Raw genomic sequence first — 14,682 nt, 5'->3', positions numbered from 1 at the left:
TCATAAATTTGAGCATGTAGCTGATGAATATCCCCAGACAAGTGCCATTGCCTTTTTTAACTCCATTTTTCCACGGACTTTTTGAAGCTCCCAGTGCATTCCAGGATGGTTTAGACTTAATTTAATATGGGCCAGTTCCTTTCAATACGGAGTTCAAAAGGGCAAGGTGTTTAATCAATTCTTAAAGCAAAATTGAGGAGTACTGTGACTTTGTAGGATAAGGACTGGACTGCTATCCACAAATTCGGCAGTTTGAGCCCACCAGCTACTACTCTGTGGGAAAAAGATGAGGCTTTCTGCTCCTGCAAAGATGTAAAACCTCGGAAACCCTATACAAAGTGGCAGTGAGTCTGACCAACTGAGCACAGCACTTAACAACAACAAAATCAAACTGTATTGAGGAGTAGTTAACTGTTACAGTGTGTGTCCATCTTTAGAGAATAGATGTACACTAGAGGCTGAAAACACCTTTTTAAGATTTTATTCGCCTGCTTCCAAGCTTACTTCTTCCTTGTTGCTCATCATTTGTTCTTCAGGTGTGATTTGATCAATGGAAAGACATCCCCGCTTTGCTGTTAGAGGTGGTTTTCTGTGTTTATGATTTAAAAAAAACAACAACAAAAAACCCATCTGTATTGTTCATGTCTCCTAGGAGCCAAGCTCTGGGGGAAGTGAGGTAGGCCCTGGGAAGCTCTGTGTCCTGTTGACAAGGTGTCCTCTGTCTGCCAGGTAAAGCGGTACCAGTGCACCTTTGAGGGCTGTCCCCGAACCTACAGCACAGCAGGCAACCTGCGCACCCACCAGAAGACGCACCGAGGAGAATACACTTTTGTCTGTAATCAGGAGGGCTGTGGCAAGGCCTTCCTCACCTCGTACAGCCTCAGGATCCATGTGCGAGTGCACACGAAGGAGAAGCCATTTGAGTGTGACGTGCAGGGCTGTGAGAAGGCGTTCAACACATTGTACAGGTCAGCCTCTTCACCCATTTGCTCCCCCAGCCTTGACCCTGACCTGGCCATGACTGCAGCACTCAACCTTTCAGAATTCCTTAGAGGAACTTGTTACATACAGGTTGGCTCGATTTACATGTCATGGAGTGACAATCTGGCCTGGGGACTTTACTGTGTGACTTAGAGTAATAGCCCCCCTTGGCTCAGGATTTAGGTTCTGAGACTTCCATAATTTTCTTGAAGACAACATGTTTCCTACTTCTACATCCATTTTTCTTTTTCTCCATGTATACCAGGAGGTTTCTTTTGTCTTCAACATTGGATATCAACTAACCAAATTAACACTTAGGAAGCACTCACTGTTCTAAGCACTGCTCCTCACAAGTGCTGAGTGAAACCCAGAGAGCTTACATCTCCCATACATTGTGGGCCCGGGGAGATGAGTACAAGGCGGTCTGGTACCAGGGCCATGTTCCTAACTGTCATTCTGCCCACAGAATCCACCTGAACCAGAGGGTATGCATGATTAGCCCACAAGGAGAAGCTCTGTAATAAAGTCTGATGAAGGGAATTTCTTCGGGATATTTTGCAGGCTGAAAGCACATCAGAGGCTTCACACAGGGAAAACATTTAACTGTGAATCCGAAGGCTGCAGCAAATACTTCACCACACTCAGTGATCTGAGGAAGCACATTCGAACCCACACAGGAGAAAAGCCATTTCGGTAGGTCCTTCTATTTTTTACAGGCCCGTTTGTCACGGGTCAGGTTTCAGCTGGGTGTCTTAATGTACTTACATAAGTATATTTTTTGAATTAGAAAGAAAACTCCCGTCACCAATTCTTTCTTTGGCATTCCAGCTCTCCCCAGGATAGCTACAATTACAGATTGGAGGAATGGCAGTGGATTCCAAGAACATCCACAGTGTGTGGATGATACTCTTTCTGCCTCCTTTTTTTCTTTTTCTTTAACTATTAGTATTATTATTTGGTAGACTTTAATTTTTAGAGCAGTTTTAGGTTTACAAAAAACTGAGCTAAAAGTACACCCAGTTTCCCCTATTATTAATGGTTTGCATCAGTATGAAATATTTGTTATCATTGATGACTGGATATTGATGCATTATTATCACGTAAACTCCCAAGTTTACTTTAGTAGTCACTCTTGGTGTTGTACAGTTGTGTGGGTTTTGACAAATGCATGATGTCATGTATGCTCATTACAGTATCATCCAGAAGAGTTTTATTGTTCTGAATCATCTCCTGTGTTCTACCTTTTCATCGCTCCACTCCACCTCCTGAACCCCTGGCAGCCACTGATCTTCCTGTCGTCTCCTAGTTTTACCCAAAGTGCTTTGAGCCCAGAGGGCAGGGAGACTTAGTCAAGACCCAAACTGGGCCAGGGAGGAGCTGAAAGGGGAAAGTAAGTGGCAGGAATGCTTAGGCTAAGTTCTACAGGTATTTTAATTTGTTACTTGTTCATGTATAGCTTTATAATACCACATGTGTATACATACATATTTAATGTTTTATTTTTATAAGCGTACGTGTGTGTACATATAGTGGTGGTGGTAGTTATGTGCTATAGAATTGGTTCCGACTCATAGTGAAGTGACCCTGTACAGGGTTTCTGAGGCTGTAAATCTTTACGGGAGCAGAAAGCCTCATCTTTCTTCTGTGGAACAGCTGGTAGTTTTTAACTGCTGACCTTAAGGTGTGCAGCCCGATTCATAACCACTACGCTACCAGAGCTCCTTTGTATACATATAGTAGGGGGCTTCAAAAAGTTCATGGAAAAATAGAATTAAATGATAATGGAATTTTTCCACAAACTTTTTGAAGCCCTCCCATCTATGTTGTTGTGCCGTTGAGTCAGTAATGACTCATTGTTGTTATGTGCCGTGGAGTCGGTTCTGACTCACAGCGACCCTGTACGGGGTTTCCGAGGCTGTCAATCTTTATGGGAGCAGAAAGCCTCACCTTTCTCCCACAGAACAGCTGGTAGTTTCGAACTGATGACCTTGAGGTTAGCAGCCTGATTTGTAACCACTATGGTACCAGAGCTCCTTAATGACTCATAGCACCGTGTATATGGTTTCCGAGGATCATCTAGTGGGTTTGAACTGCTGACCTTCCAGCTAGCAGTTTGGTGCTTATCCTACAGCACCACACCAGGACTTCCTTCTATATATTTTATATATGCTTTGAAAATTTTTATTTTTAAAATAGGTAAATATGCTAAGCTTGAAGGAAGGACTTGTAGCATCTATTTCCTTCTCTGCTCATAGCACCTAGCGTGGCTCTGGACATTAAGTAGGTTTTCAGAAACTACTCTGGGATGAGTATATGATATTTATTATGAAATATTCCTTTATAAGAATCCCTCTAAATGTAATATAGGTGTATTACTGAAAGTTAGATTTGAACTTTGGCAGGAGACATTGCTGTTAAATATTCACAGAATTCAATATACTACCTCTTCTTTTTCAAGTCTCTCATCTCCTGTTTAGGAAACTTGGAAATAACTTAAGTCTTTAGGGGTAATCAGCGCTCAACTACCAATTAAATGGAATTGTTTTGAAATGACATGGGTTCCTGAGTTGAGGCCCCTTTAAAAGTGAGAGTAGTTGACTTTCATGGCCTCCTCCCTAGATGTGGTGAAGCTTAGGTCCCTTCACCACCATAGGATGGTGAGGGGGCTCTGATTTCTATTCAGTCAAATGCATGGATGCTTTTGTGGTAATTAAAACTGCTAGTGGAGCTTCTTGAATGTTAAGTGGAACTTTGGACACAATGATTTCAAGAAGCTTTCTATTTGAAGAAAGTATTTTGGTTTGTAAAAACATGCACCAATTCCATATAAATAATTACTGAATACCTGCGGTGTGCAAGAACTATAGTAAAAGTGAAGAACTAAATGAACCCTGCCCTCAGAGTTTACTGTCTGGAAGAACAGATAGCAACTATACACACTGATAATATCAGGTTATAATTGAGAGGTGCCATAAAAGAAGTATGCCTAAGGAGTTGTGAGGAGAAGATTACTTCTACCATTGGTTATCAAGAAAGGGAAGGAACAAAAAGTAGATCTTGACCTTGAAGACTATAGATGAGTCATGAAAGCCAAGAAATTCTGACTGTCCGTGTTTTAATAACTGTACTTCAGGTCTCCATGCATGTATGAGCGGCTCTTTACCACCATTCATATTCCTAATATTGTACTGGCAGTCGATTTTCCATGTGGACTCTCTCTGTTAGTAGAACTCTGTTAAGTAATTGATGAAAAGGCTTGTATTGTCAGAGCTCTCAACATCTGCCTCACCTGTAAGATAAGAAATACTTGTCTTGGATGGTCTGTTCCCTCTGATTCCTAACTTTTCCAAGGACCTCTCATCATTTCCAGTTGTAAAACCAGTTTTCATCCCTGTGGTCTCAGTGTTCTGAACATTGATTTTAGTCTGTATTTACAAAAGATGTTGCTGTTTAAAGGCCTAATAGCCAATGACCGCTATTTCTCTTTGCTTAAACAACTTACTAGGTGTGATCATGATGGCTGTGGAAAAGCATTTGCAGCAAGCCACCATCTTAAGACGCACGTCCGTACTCACACTGGTAAGTTTAAGCTGACTTTGACTTTTTAAAATTTATCCTTCATCAAGCCCATAAATACCTGTTTCTTTGAGACCTGTGGAGCTGTGTGGAGGGAGCAAGCTTAATCACCATAGCCTTCACCTATAATGTTTGAGTTTCTTTCCTAAGTGAGAAGATCTAAAGGTTGGACTCAGGAATCCAACAATCTTAAGAAATGAAATCAATACAGAGACTCTAAAAAAGAAACTGGGAGAGAATCAGATTCTCTTTGAATTTCCCTGGAGCAGCCCATTCCTGGTGCCTTGCTTTGCATTAGATTTTAGGACTGCGATGATTAATATGTAATTTATCCAACTTTTAACAATTACTACCTCCTAAGAATATGTACTTCCCACTATTTGGGAAAGGTTGATTTCTTAATCCAGTGAAATGGCTTTATGGTAAAATTAACACTCCTTTGTCATTCTTACAGGTGAAAGGCCCTTTTTCTGCCCAAGTAATGGCTGTGAGAAAACATTCAGCACTCAGTACAGTCTCAAAAGTCACATGAAAGGTCACGATAACAAAGGACACTCATACAGTGCACTTCCAAATCACAATGGATCCGAGGTGTGCAGTGTTTTGTCTCTTGCTTTGATCTGGGCACTACAGGCCATAACGATTGTGTATCAAATGAAAAATGAAAACATACCTCTCTGTATCTGTTAGCCAGAGGGACCAAATCAGGGCCCAGACCTATGTCTTTGTGGTGGTGGGGGAAGCCAGAAATGTCCTCAGGCTGCCTGTGCTGTAACCTCAGAGTAAGTCAGCTCTGCCTTATTTATTTCTACCAGGACTGGTGGAAGGAGGTGGTCCTAAAGCCAGTGGTTCAGAGAGACTTTCAAAGGGTCCCCAGATGCTCTTAAGAGGGTGTTATTTTCTTCTTCGTGTCTATAAAAGGACATCTGTACTTGCATTTGAGACATGAATTAGTGATTTGTTTCACACATCTGTCACTGGAAAGCCTGGCAGCATGTGGGAGTCACTTGCCTTTCAGAGTAGGCTGTAGACCCAAAGGTTTGTGAGTCCTTGGCCTAAAACACAACCACATAACAAGCTTCTGAAGAATTTTCAACAGTTTCATCTCTTCTTTACCAAGCTCCTCCTCTATCCTTACTTTTCCCTGGTAGCTCCTTTCCAGCTAGCTCAGGGAATAAATGGACTGTTATTACTTCTGATGTAAGGATCCTTAGTGGTATAATGCTCATGTACTCAGCTGCTAACTGAAACCACCTGCATCTCCGAGGTTGAAAGAGTGGTGTTGTTACTGTTGTTAACTGCCTTAGCATCAAGTCTGACTCATAATGACCCTGTATAGGATTTCCTAGGAGTAGCCAGTGGGTTTGAACTGCCAACCTTGCAGTTAGTAATCCAGTGCTCCTCTGTAAAGTAATCCAGGACTCCTCTGTAAAGATTGCAGCCTAGGAAACTGGGTGGGGCGGTTCTACTCTGTCCTGCTGGGTCCCTATGAGTCATGAGTTCCTTTGAGGACACTTAACACAGGCACTTAGCAATGCTTCTAACATGATAGTGAGCACTTACCTGTGAAGTGAGGATCATTACTATTTACATTTCACAGATAGAGAAACTAAGACAGATTGACCTGACCCCCTTTTGAATAATGAAGTTCCTAAAGTGTGTGGTAAAGAGACCTGATAGAGCAGTAGATTACGAGCTGGATTGCTAACCACAAGGTCAACAGTTCGAAGCCACCTGTCACTCTGGGAAAAAGGTAAAGCTTTCTGCTCCAGTAAAGATTTACAACCTCAGAAACCCTATACAGGGTCTCTTTGAGTCCACCACCACCACCACAGTGTGTGGTGGAGTTGTGGTGTGGTGCTGTAGGATAAGCATTCAACTGCTAACCACAAGGTCAGCAATTCAGATGCACCAGCCACTGCTCAGAAACACTACTGTACATGGTCACTATGAGTTGGAACTGACTCAGCAGCATTTAATCACAACAACAAAGTGTGTGGTATGATTTTTGATGTTGTGAGAGATGTGGTTTCTAATTTTCAAACATCAAAGGAACTCTGAAGAAGACTCTGCCCCTTTGTTTTATTAATGATATTACTAACTAGTACTTATGGAATGTTTACCATGTGCCTGGCACTGTGCTAAGTACTCTTAGGTGGATTATCTCAGTCACAGGAACGTGCTGAGGCGTGCACCATCATCCCCATTGTACTGATATGATAAAGAAACTTGAGGCAAGGAGAAATTAAATAACTTGCCTAAGGTTCCATTGTTGTTATTGTTAGGTGCCATGGAGTCGGTACCGACCCATAGCAACCTTATGCACAGCAGAACGAAACACTGCCCAATCCTGGGCCAACCTCACTACTGTTGCTACACTTGAGGCCATTGATGCTGCCACTTAGCCATTCCATCTTGTTGGGGATCTTCCTCTTTCTCTCTGACCTTCCACCTTACCAAACATGATATCCTTCTCCAGTGATTGGTCCCTTCTGACAATATGTCCAAAATATGAGAGATGCAGTTTGGCCATCTTGGCATCTCAGGAGCACTCCAGCTGCACTTCTTCCAAAACGGATCTGTTGGTTCTTTTGGCAGCCCATGGCACTTTCAATATTCTCCTCTAATACCATAACTCAAAGGCATCAATTCTTCTACAGTCTTCCCTAGTCACTGTGAAGCTTTCTCATCCATATGAGGTTATTGAAAATACCATGGCTTGGGTCAGGCACACCTTAGTCCTCAAGCTGACATCTTTGCTCTTCAACACTTTAAAAAGGTCTTATGCAGCAGATTTGCTTAAGCAGTACGTTGTTTGATCTCTTGACTTGCTTCCATGAGGGTTGGTGCTTGATCCAAGAAGAATGAAGTCCTTGACAACTTCAATCTTTTCTCCATTGATAAGAATGTTGTTTATTGGTCCAGTGGTGAGGATTTTTGTTTTCTTTACATTGAGATAAAATCCATACTAAAAGCTGTGCTCTTTGATCTTCTTCAGTAAATGTTTTAAGTCCTGTACACTTTCAGCAAGCAAGGTTATATCATCTGCATATCGCAGGTTGTTAATGAGTCTTCCTCCAATCCTGATGCCATGTTTTTCTTCATATAACCTAGCTTCTCTGATTATTTGCTCAGCATACAGGTTGAATAAGTATGGTGAAAGAATACAACCTTGTCGTACACCTCAATTTTAACACATTCACTGTTCTCATTTTCTGTTCAAACAGCTGCCTCTTGGTCCAGGTAGAGTTTCCTCATGAGCACAATTAAATGTTCCAGAATACTCATACTTCCCAATGTTGTTCATAGCTTGTCATGATCCACACAATCGAAAGCCTTTGTGTAGTCAATAAAGCACAGGTAAACATCTTTCTGATATTCTCTGCTTTCAGCCAAGATCCATTGGACATCAGCAATGATATCCCTGGTCCTACAACCTCTTCTCAATCTGGCTTGAACCTCTTAAAGTTCCATAGCTGGTAATTATTTAACAAGGCAAACATTCTAGTATCAGAGCCCAGTGTCTGACACCTATGATAAGATACAAAATAGCATTCCTCTTGAAGCCTGTAGCCTCTGAGCCCAGCTGCCTGAATCCAGGCTCCACCACTAATTGACCGAAGCAAATGAATTTGTTGTGCCATGTGCAGCTTCATCTGCAAATCTAGATTAAAATATTATGATTTAAGTCTTTGCCTATAAGCTGTACTTACTAAATACCATCAAATGTCTCCAGGTTGTAGTAATTCGCAGCCAGTTTTACTGCCAACAGCCTCTACTCATTTGGTGCCCTTGTGCTCCTCATCTTTTCCGCTCAATGGAGAGAATCATCAGATATATTCACAGGGCTTCCATGCCAGCTATATTGCTGCATCTCTCTGACCTGGGAGTCTCCCTGAACTCTGGACTTGGATATTCAGCCACCTACTTGACATTGCCACTTGCATATCTACTGGGCGTTTCAAACTTAATATACCAAAACTTTTTCTTTCTAGAGTCTTCCCCATCTTAGTAAATGGTAACTTGGTTTCTCTAGTCCAGTGACCAAACAGTTTTGAAGTCTCTCTTGACTCTTCTTTTTAACTCCCCTCCTCATCCAGTCCACCAGCAACTTCTGTTAGCTCTACCTTGAGAATATATCTACATCTGATCACTTCTGATGGTGACTCTGTTCATGCCACTCTCTTTTTCCAGCCTGAATTATAGCAGGAACTTGCTAAGTGGTGGTTTTAGCATCACCTTCTCCCTATAAACGATTCTGTAGGTATCAGCCAGAGCAAGCTTTCTAACCTATGAGGCAGATTATGACTTTCCTCTTCTTATAACCCTTCAGAAACTTCTTGTATCAGTTATAGTAAAAATTAAAATCTTTGTAATGGTCCACAAAGACCCTGACCAGTCTGACCTGGTCATCTCTCTGACCTCAGCTTACTTCAGTTCCTCTCACTTCAGCCATACTGTCCTAGTTATGCTTGCTTGGACAAGGAAAGCTCACTTCTGTCCTCAAACCCTTGTACTTGCTGTACCCTCTGCTTGGCTCACTTCCCCAAGACATGTGCAGGCCTCACTTCCTTTGACTTCCAGTCTCTGCACAAGCGCTGCTTTATCTGAGAAGTCTTTCCAAAAAATCTAATAAAGAGCAGCTCCTATCCCAGCATTCTCTATGGTGTCTTCCCCACTACCTCCCTCCCCCTCCCCCTGCCCCCCTCCACAACCCCCAGCACTCACCTGTATCTTGCATTCTGTAGATTTGGTTTTGATTTTTGTCCTCTTCCCCACTAGAAGTCCATAGGGGCAGGGACTTTGGGATTTTTTTGTTTTTGTTTTCTTCATTATTTTATTCCTGGATCTATGCTTCACCCATAGTTGGTTGGTTATGTGCCGTGGAGTCGGTTCCAACTCATAGCGACCCTGTACAGGGTTTTTGAGGCTGTAAATCTTTACGGGAGCAGAAAGCCTCATCTTTCTCCCGCAGAACAGCTGGTAGTTTTGAACTGCTGACCTTGAGGTTCACAGTCCGCTTCATAACCACTACGCTACCAGAGCTCCTTTCACCCATAGTAGGTGCTCAATAAATATTTGTTGAATGCATGCATGAATGGGAGCATCTGATCACATGAGATAGATAGGGTTGAAGTCTATGAATTACGACTGGCCTTGCAGGAATCTAGAGTTGAATTGGCCTGGACTATGGTTACTGCCTGGAGTAAGAACCCTCAGGTCCCCACACTGGAGGCTCAGTGGTGTGATAGAATGAAGGCGGACTTTTCTGTCAGAAGCACTGGGTTTGTAGTCCACTTATTGGCTATATCTCCTTGGACAGCTCACTGCCACTGTCTTAACATCAATTTTCTCATATTTAAAATGGGAATGTGAAATAATACTTAAATGTTTATATGAATGGCAAATGAGGTCATGTAGAGTAATTTGGGAAATGATAAGACCAATTGTACAAATAGAAGAACTCTTAATTTATTAGTTCTCCTAACGAAATGTAAGAGATTCTTCTAAGACTATCAGGACTTTTAAACATGAAAGAACTCCCATAGCCCTATTTTTGATGGTTTATGTCTTTCCGTGTAGACATGTAGGACCTTACAGAGTTTGTCTAAGTATCTTTTTACATGATATGCTGTTGTAAATCCTGATTTTTGTTACTTAGAATTTTTATTTTCTCCTTCACAGGATACAAATCACTCACTTTGTCTGAGTGACTTGAGCCTTCTGTCCACAGATTCTGAATTACGAGAAAATTCCAATACTGTAAGTACACTTGTGATAGAAATCAAACCAAAATCCACTACCATTGAGTCGATTCTGACTCTTAGCAGCCCTATATTGGGTTTCCAAGACTGTAAATCTTAGTGGGATACTTCATCTTTCTCCTGTGGAGTGATTGGTGGGTCTGAACTGCCAACTTTTCACATAACAGCCCAATGCCTAACCCACATGGCCACCAGGGTTCCTTGTGACATTAGTGCTAAAAGATAGGTATGAGAATTGAGTACTTCTTTTGGTGGGAAAACTGAAGAAGGCTAGTCTTTGAAGTCTTCCAGGTTTTGTCATGTCCAACTGTGACAACTGGATTTTATTTGCTGATAAGAGCTCTCATAGAGAGATTGTTAAGAAACCTAATCTCTTTGAGCTGGATCACTTATTTGATAACTTTGTGGTTGAAATTCTGTGTATAAACTCTACTCTGATCTCTGGCTGGTCCCTCGACTGTGGTTGGGTGGGACAGACTCTATAAACAGGCCAACCAAGGCTAAAGAATGAAACAAAGATTACAGCTGTTAGCCACTGCAAGGGAGACAGAATGGAGTTTGAGCACAGCCACGTTAATGTTCTTTTAAAAAAGTCAGCACTCTTCAGAGAAGTCTAACAGAACCCAGAGTCTCTATAGTATATCATTTGCAATATCCAGGGCTATCCAAAATTAGTAGTCATAGAAAGAAACAGGCCCCCTACTCAGGAGAAAAGTAATCTGTAAAGACCCACTCAAAGATGACCCAGATGTTGGAATTGTTGTTGTTGTCAAGTGTCATGGAGTCAGTTCTGACTCATAGTGACCTTGTATAGGATTTCTGAGGAGAGGCCAGTGAGTTTGAACCTTCAGTCTTGTAGTTCAAATTGACCTTGTGGTCCAGTGCTTATCCTACAGTGCCACATTTTTTTCTACACAGCTATTTTATGCTCAGGGATATAAAGGAATATGCTTATAATGTTTGAACAAAGCAGAAATTATCAGCAGAAAAACAAACTGTGAAACATGAATCAAATGAAAATTCTAGAACTGAAATACAAGGCATCTGAAGCAGCAAGTTACTTCAGATGGGCATAACAGCAGTTAAATATTACAAAAGAATAAATTGAAGATATAGGAATAAAAAAATATATATACAGGGTCACTATGGGTCGGAATCAACTCGACAACACTTAACAACAACAAATCAATCAGAAGGACAAAGAGAAAAAGATTAATCAGCACCTGATATGAACTAATGCTCTAAAAGAAACTTGTATACTGGGTGACCAAGATACCCACTGAGCTACCCACTTCTAAGATTGCTGAGTATAATATCCCTGTAATCTCATAAACTGTATGAAGTGGCTTAGAGACTATAGGTTGTTGTTGTTGTTATGTGCTGTCGAGTCGGTTCCGACCCATAGTGACCCTGTACAGGGTTTCCGAGGGTGTAAATCTTTATGGGAGTAGAAAGCCTCATCTTTCTCCCGTGGAACAGCTGGTAGTTTCGAACCGCTGAGACTATATGAGGGGGCGTCAAAAAGTTCATGGGAAAAAAAGTTAAAAGGTGATTTGTTGAAGCTCCCTCGTATTAAGTGGTTTCAGTGTCTGCTGCCTGCCCAGGGTACTGACATATGACTGAAAAGCTTTGTCAAGCCCTAGAATAGGGATGAAACCTTTTCTACTGCTGTTTCTATCATCAAAAGAAGAAATTTATTCCTTGGTGTCAATTAAATATTATTCTGTTAGCACCCGCATTTGTTTTAAAATTTAGTCTCATTTTCACCCTTTCAAACGTAATAGGATTAATTTTGCTTTGCTTTGAAAACAATTATGAATTGTAAAATCAATAAATGTTTATGAGATGATCATTTTATAAGTTTCTGGCAGCCACATAGGTATAGGTGTCCTGGAAATGAGTTTTGATTTACTCAGATATTTTTTTAAAAGGAGGTTGAAGCTGCTAGGAAATGGTCCACTGGATTTTTTGTCTGCTCAGACCCAGGGTCCAACCAGTCTCCGCCAACTCCCAGGGCTCTTCCTTCTCTTTTGGCTATAGGCTTATGGCTCGGCATGTTCTTGTCTCTACTTTTGGGAGCTGCTTGGATTTATTCTATCACTTGAATTTTTTGCCCTGGATCATGGCAGTGACTGACACAAAGTACCTTTAGCACTTTCTTTTTGTAAACTTAAAGACTGTTCTATTGATGTATAATATACATACAGAAATGTACACACATCATAAACATGTTGTTGTTGTTATGTGCCATAGAGTCAGTTCCAACTCATAGCGAACCCCGTACAGGGTTTCCAAGGCTGTAAATCTTTATGGGAGCAGAAAGCCTCATCTTTCTCCTGCGGAACAGCTGCAAGTTTTGAACTGCTAACCTGAGGGTAGCTTGGTGAATTCTCACAATTTACATAACCAACACCCAGATCAATAAACAGAATGTTCCCAGCACCAAAAAGACCATCTTATGCCCCCAGCTGCCACTATCTCTCCCTGAGGCTCACCACTGCCAAACCAAATCTGTGTTTGTGCTGTGTATAATTGGAACCATACGAGCTGTAAGAAATTAATCCATATTGTTGCACATAGTTATAAATTGTTCATTCTCTTTGTTGAATTGTAGCCCACTAAGTGAACACATCACAGCTTGCCCTTTCTGCTGTTGTTGAACATTTGGATCATTTCTAGGTGGGACTATTGTGAATACTGTTGCTATAGCCATTCTTGTACAGATTCTTTGGAGGCATAGAAACCCATTCCTTTCTCTTTTTTTCCCCAAATTTTGTATTGAAAATATACCAGGCAAAACATGATACTAATTTATCTGTTTCCACATGTACAGTTCAGTGACATTGATTATATTCTTCAAGTTGTACATTCCTTTTCTGACTGTTTAGTCACTGAAACCCATATGTATAGCAGCAGAACATTGTCAGATGTAGTGCTGGAAGATGAACCCCTCAAGTTGGATGGCACTCAAAATACCAACAGGGAAGGGGTAAAGCTTTTGGGACCTTCATTTGCTGTTGGGGCACAATTTAAAATGAGAAGAAAAAGCTGCAAACATTCATTAATAATCAGAACACTGAATGTATGAAGTATGAATGTAGGAAAATTGGAAGTTGTCAAAAATGAAATGGAACTCATTAATATCCTGTTGTTGTTGTTAAGTGCCGTTGCATGGGTTCTGACTCATAGTTGACCCTGTGTGGGGTTTCCAAGGAGCAGCTGATGGTTTTGAACAGCTGACTGTGTGCCTCAGACTAACCTTGTGTTCCACCGCATTATCCTGCAGCGCCACACCAAGACTCCATTTGATATCCTAGACATTAGTAAATGGAAATGGACTGGTATTGGCCATTTTGACTCGGATAATCACATGGTTTACTATTCTGGGAACAACAAATCGAAGAGGAATGGTGTTGCATTTATCACCAGCAAGAACATTTCAAGGTCTATCTTGAAGTACATACAGTGCTGTGATGGGCTAATAGCCATATGGCAGCAACAACAGGGAAGATGAGTTAATACCACTGGTTTCAAATTTATGCACCAACAACTAATGATGAAATGGAGGAAGTCTACCAGCTTCTTCAGTCTGAAGTTAAAAAAAATATGCAGTCAAGAACCAAAATATAATCTGGAATATACACCATCTGAATTTAGAGACCACCTCAAGAACAGATCTGATGCATTAGACACTAGTGACCTAAGACCTGAAATTGATCAAACATGCAATCAAAATGTATTGCTCACTACTGGTGAATGGAATGCAACAGTTAGAAACGAAGAGGGAAGGATCAGTAGTTGGAAAATATGGCCTTGGTGATAGAAACAATGCTGGAGATCCGTGTGATAGAACTTTGGAAAAACCAATGATTCTTCATTGCAAATACCTTTTTTAAATAATGTAAAAGATGACTTATACACATGAACCTCACCAGAAAGAAAACATAAAAATAAAATTCTCCATCTGTGGAAAAACTAAATATCATCAGCCAAAACAAGGTCAGGAGCAGACTGTGAAACAGACCCACCAATTGCTCATATGTATGTATGTTCAAGCTGAAGCTGAAGAGTGCAAGTCCATGAGAGTCAAAACGTGAGCTAAAACATATCCCAACTGAATTTAGAGATCATTTGAAGAACAGATTTGATGAATTAGACACTAATGACCGAAGCCCAGAAGAGTTGTTAAAAACATCAAGACCATCATACAGGAAGAAAGCAAAAGACCATTAAAAAGACAGGAAAGAATGAAAAGACCAAAATGATGTCTGAAGAAACTCTGAGACTTGCTCTTGAACTTATTGATGCTAAAGCGAATGGAAGAAATGAGGTAAAAGAGCTGAAATGAAACTTTCAAAGG

The 14,682-nt window shown here is 41.0% G+C and overlaps 1 protein-coding gene across 1 annotated transcript in view; it reads left to right on the top strand.

The window, feature by feature from the left end:
• The window catches only part of MTF1 (metal-regulatory transcription factor 1), a 54,955-nt gene that overhangs the window by 22,789 nt on the left and 17,484 nt on the right, over positions 1-14,682 (top strand). Inside the window, exons 2-6 of the mRNA XM_006867555.1 lie at positions 730-968; positions 1,543-1,674; positions 4,487-4,560; positions 5,012-5,148; positions 10,243-10,320. Coding sequence (XP_006867617.1) covers positions 730-968; positions 1,543-1,674; positions 4,487-4,560; positions 5,012-5,148; positions 10,243-10,320 — 660 coding nt within the window. The remainder of the gene's footprint in view (positions 1-729; positions 969-1,542; positions 1,675-4,486; positions 4,561-5,011; positions 5,149-10,242; positions 10,321-14,682) is intronic.

The sequence above is a fragment of the Chrysochloris asiatica genome, unplaced genomic scaffold, assembly GCF_000296735.1.
Source record: "Chrysochloris asiatica unplaced genomic scaffold, ChrAsi1.0 scaffold00106, whole genome shotgun sequence".
Classification (NCBI taxonomy): domain Eukaryota; kingdom Metazoa; phylum Chordata; class Mammalia; order Afrosoricida; family Chrysochloridae; genus Chrysochloris; species Chrysochloris asiatica.
Note: the sequence above shows the minus strand (reverse complement) of the source record. Positions and strands in the feature narration are given on the sequence as shown.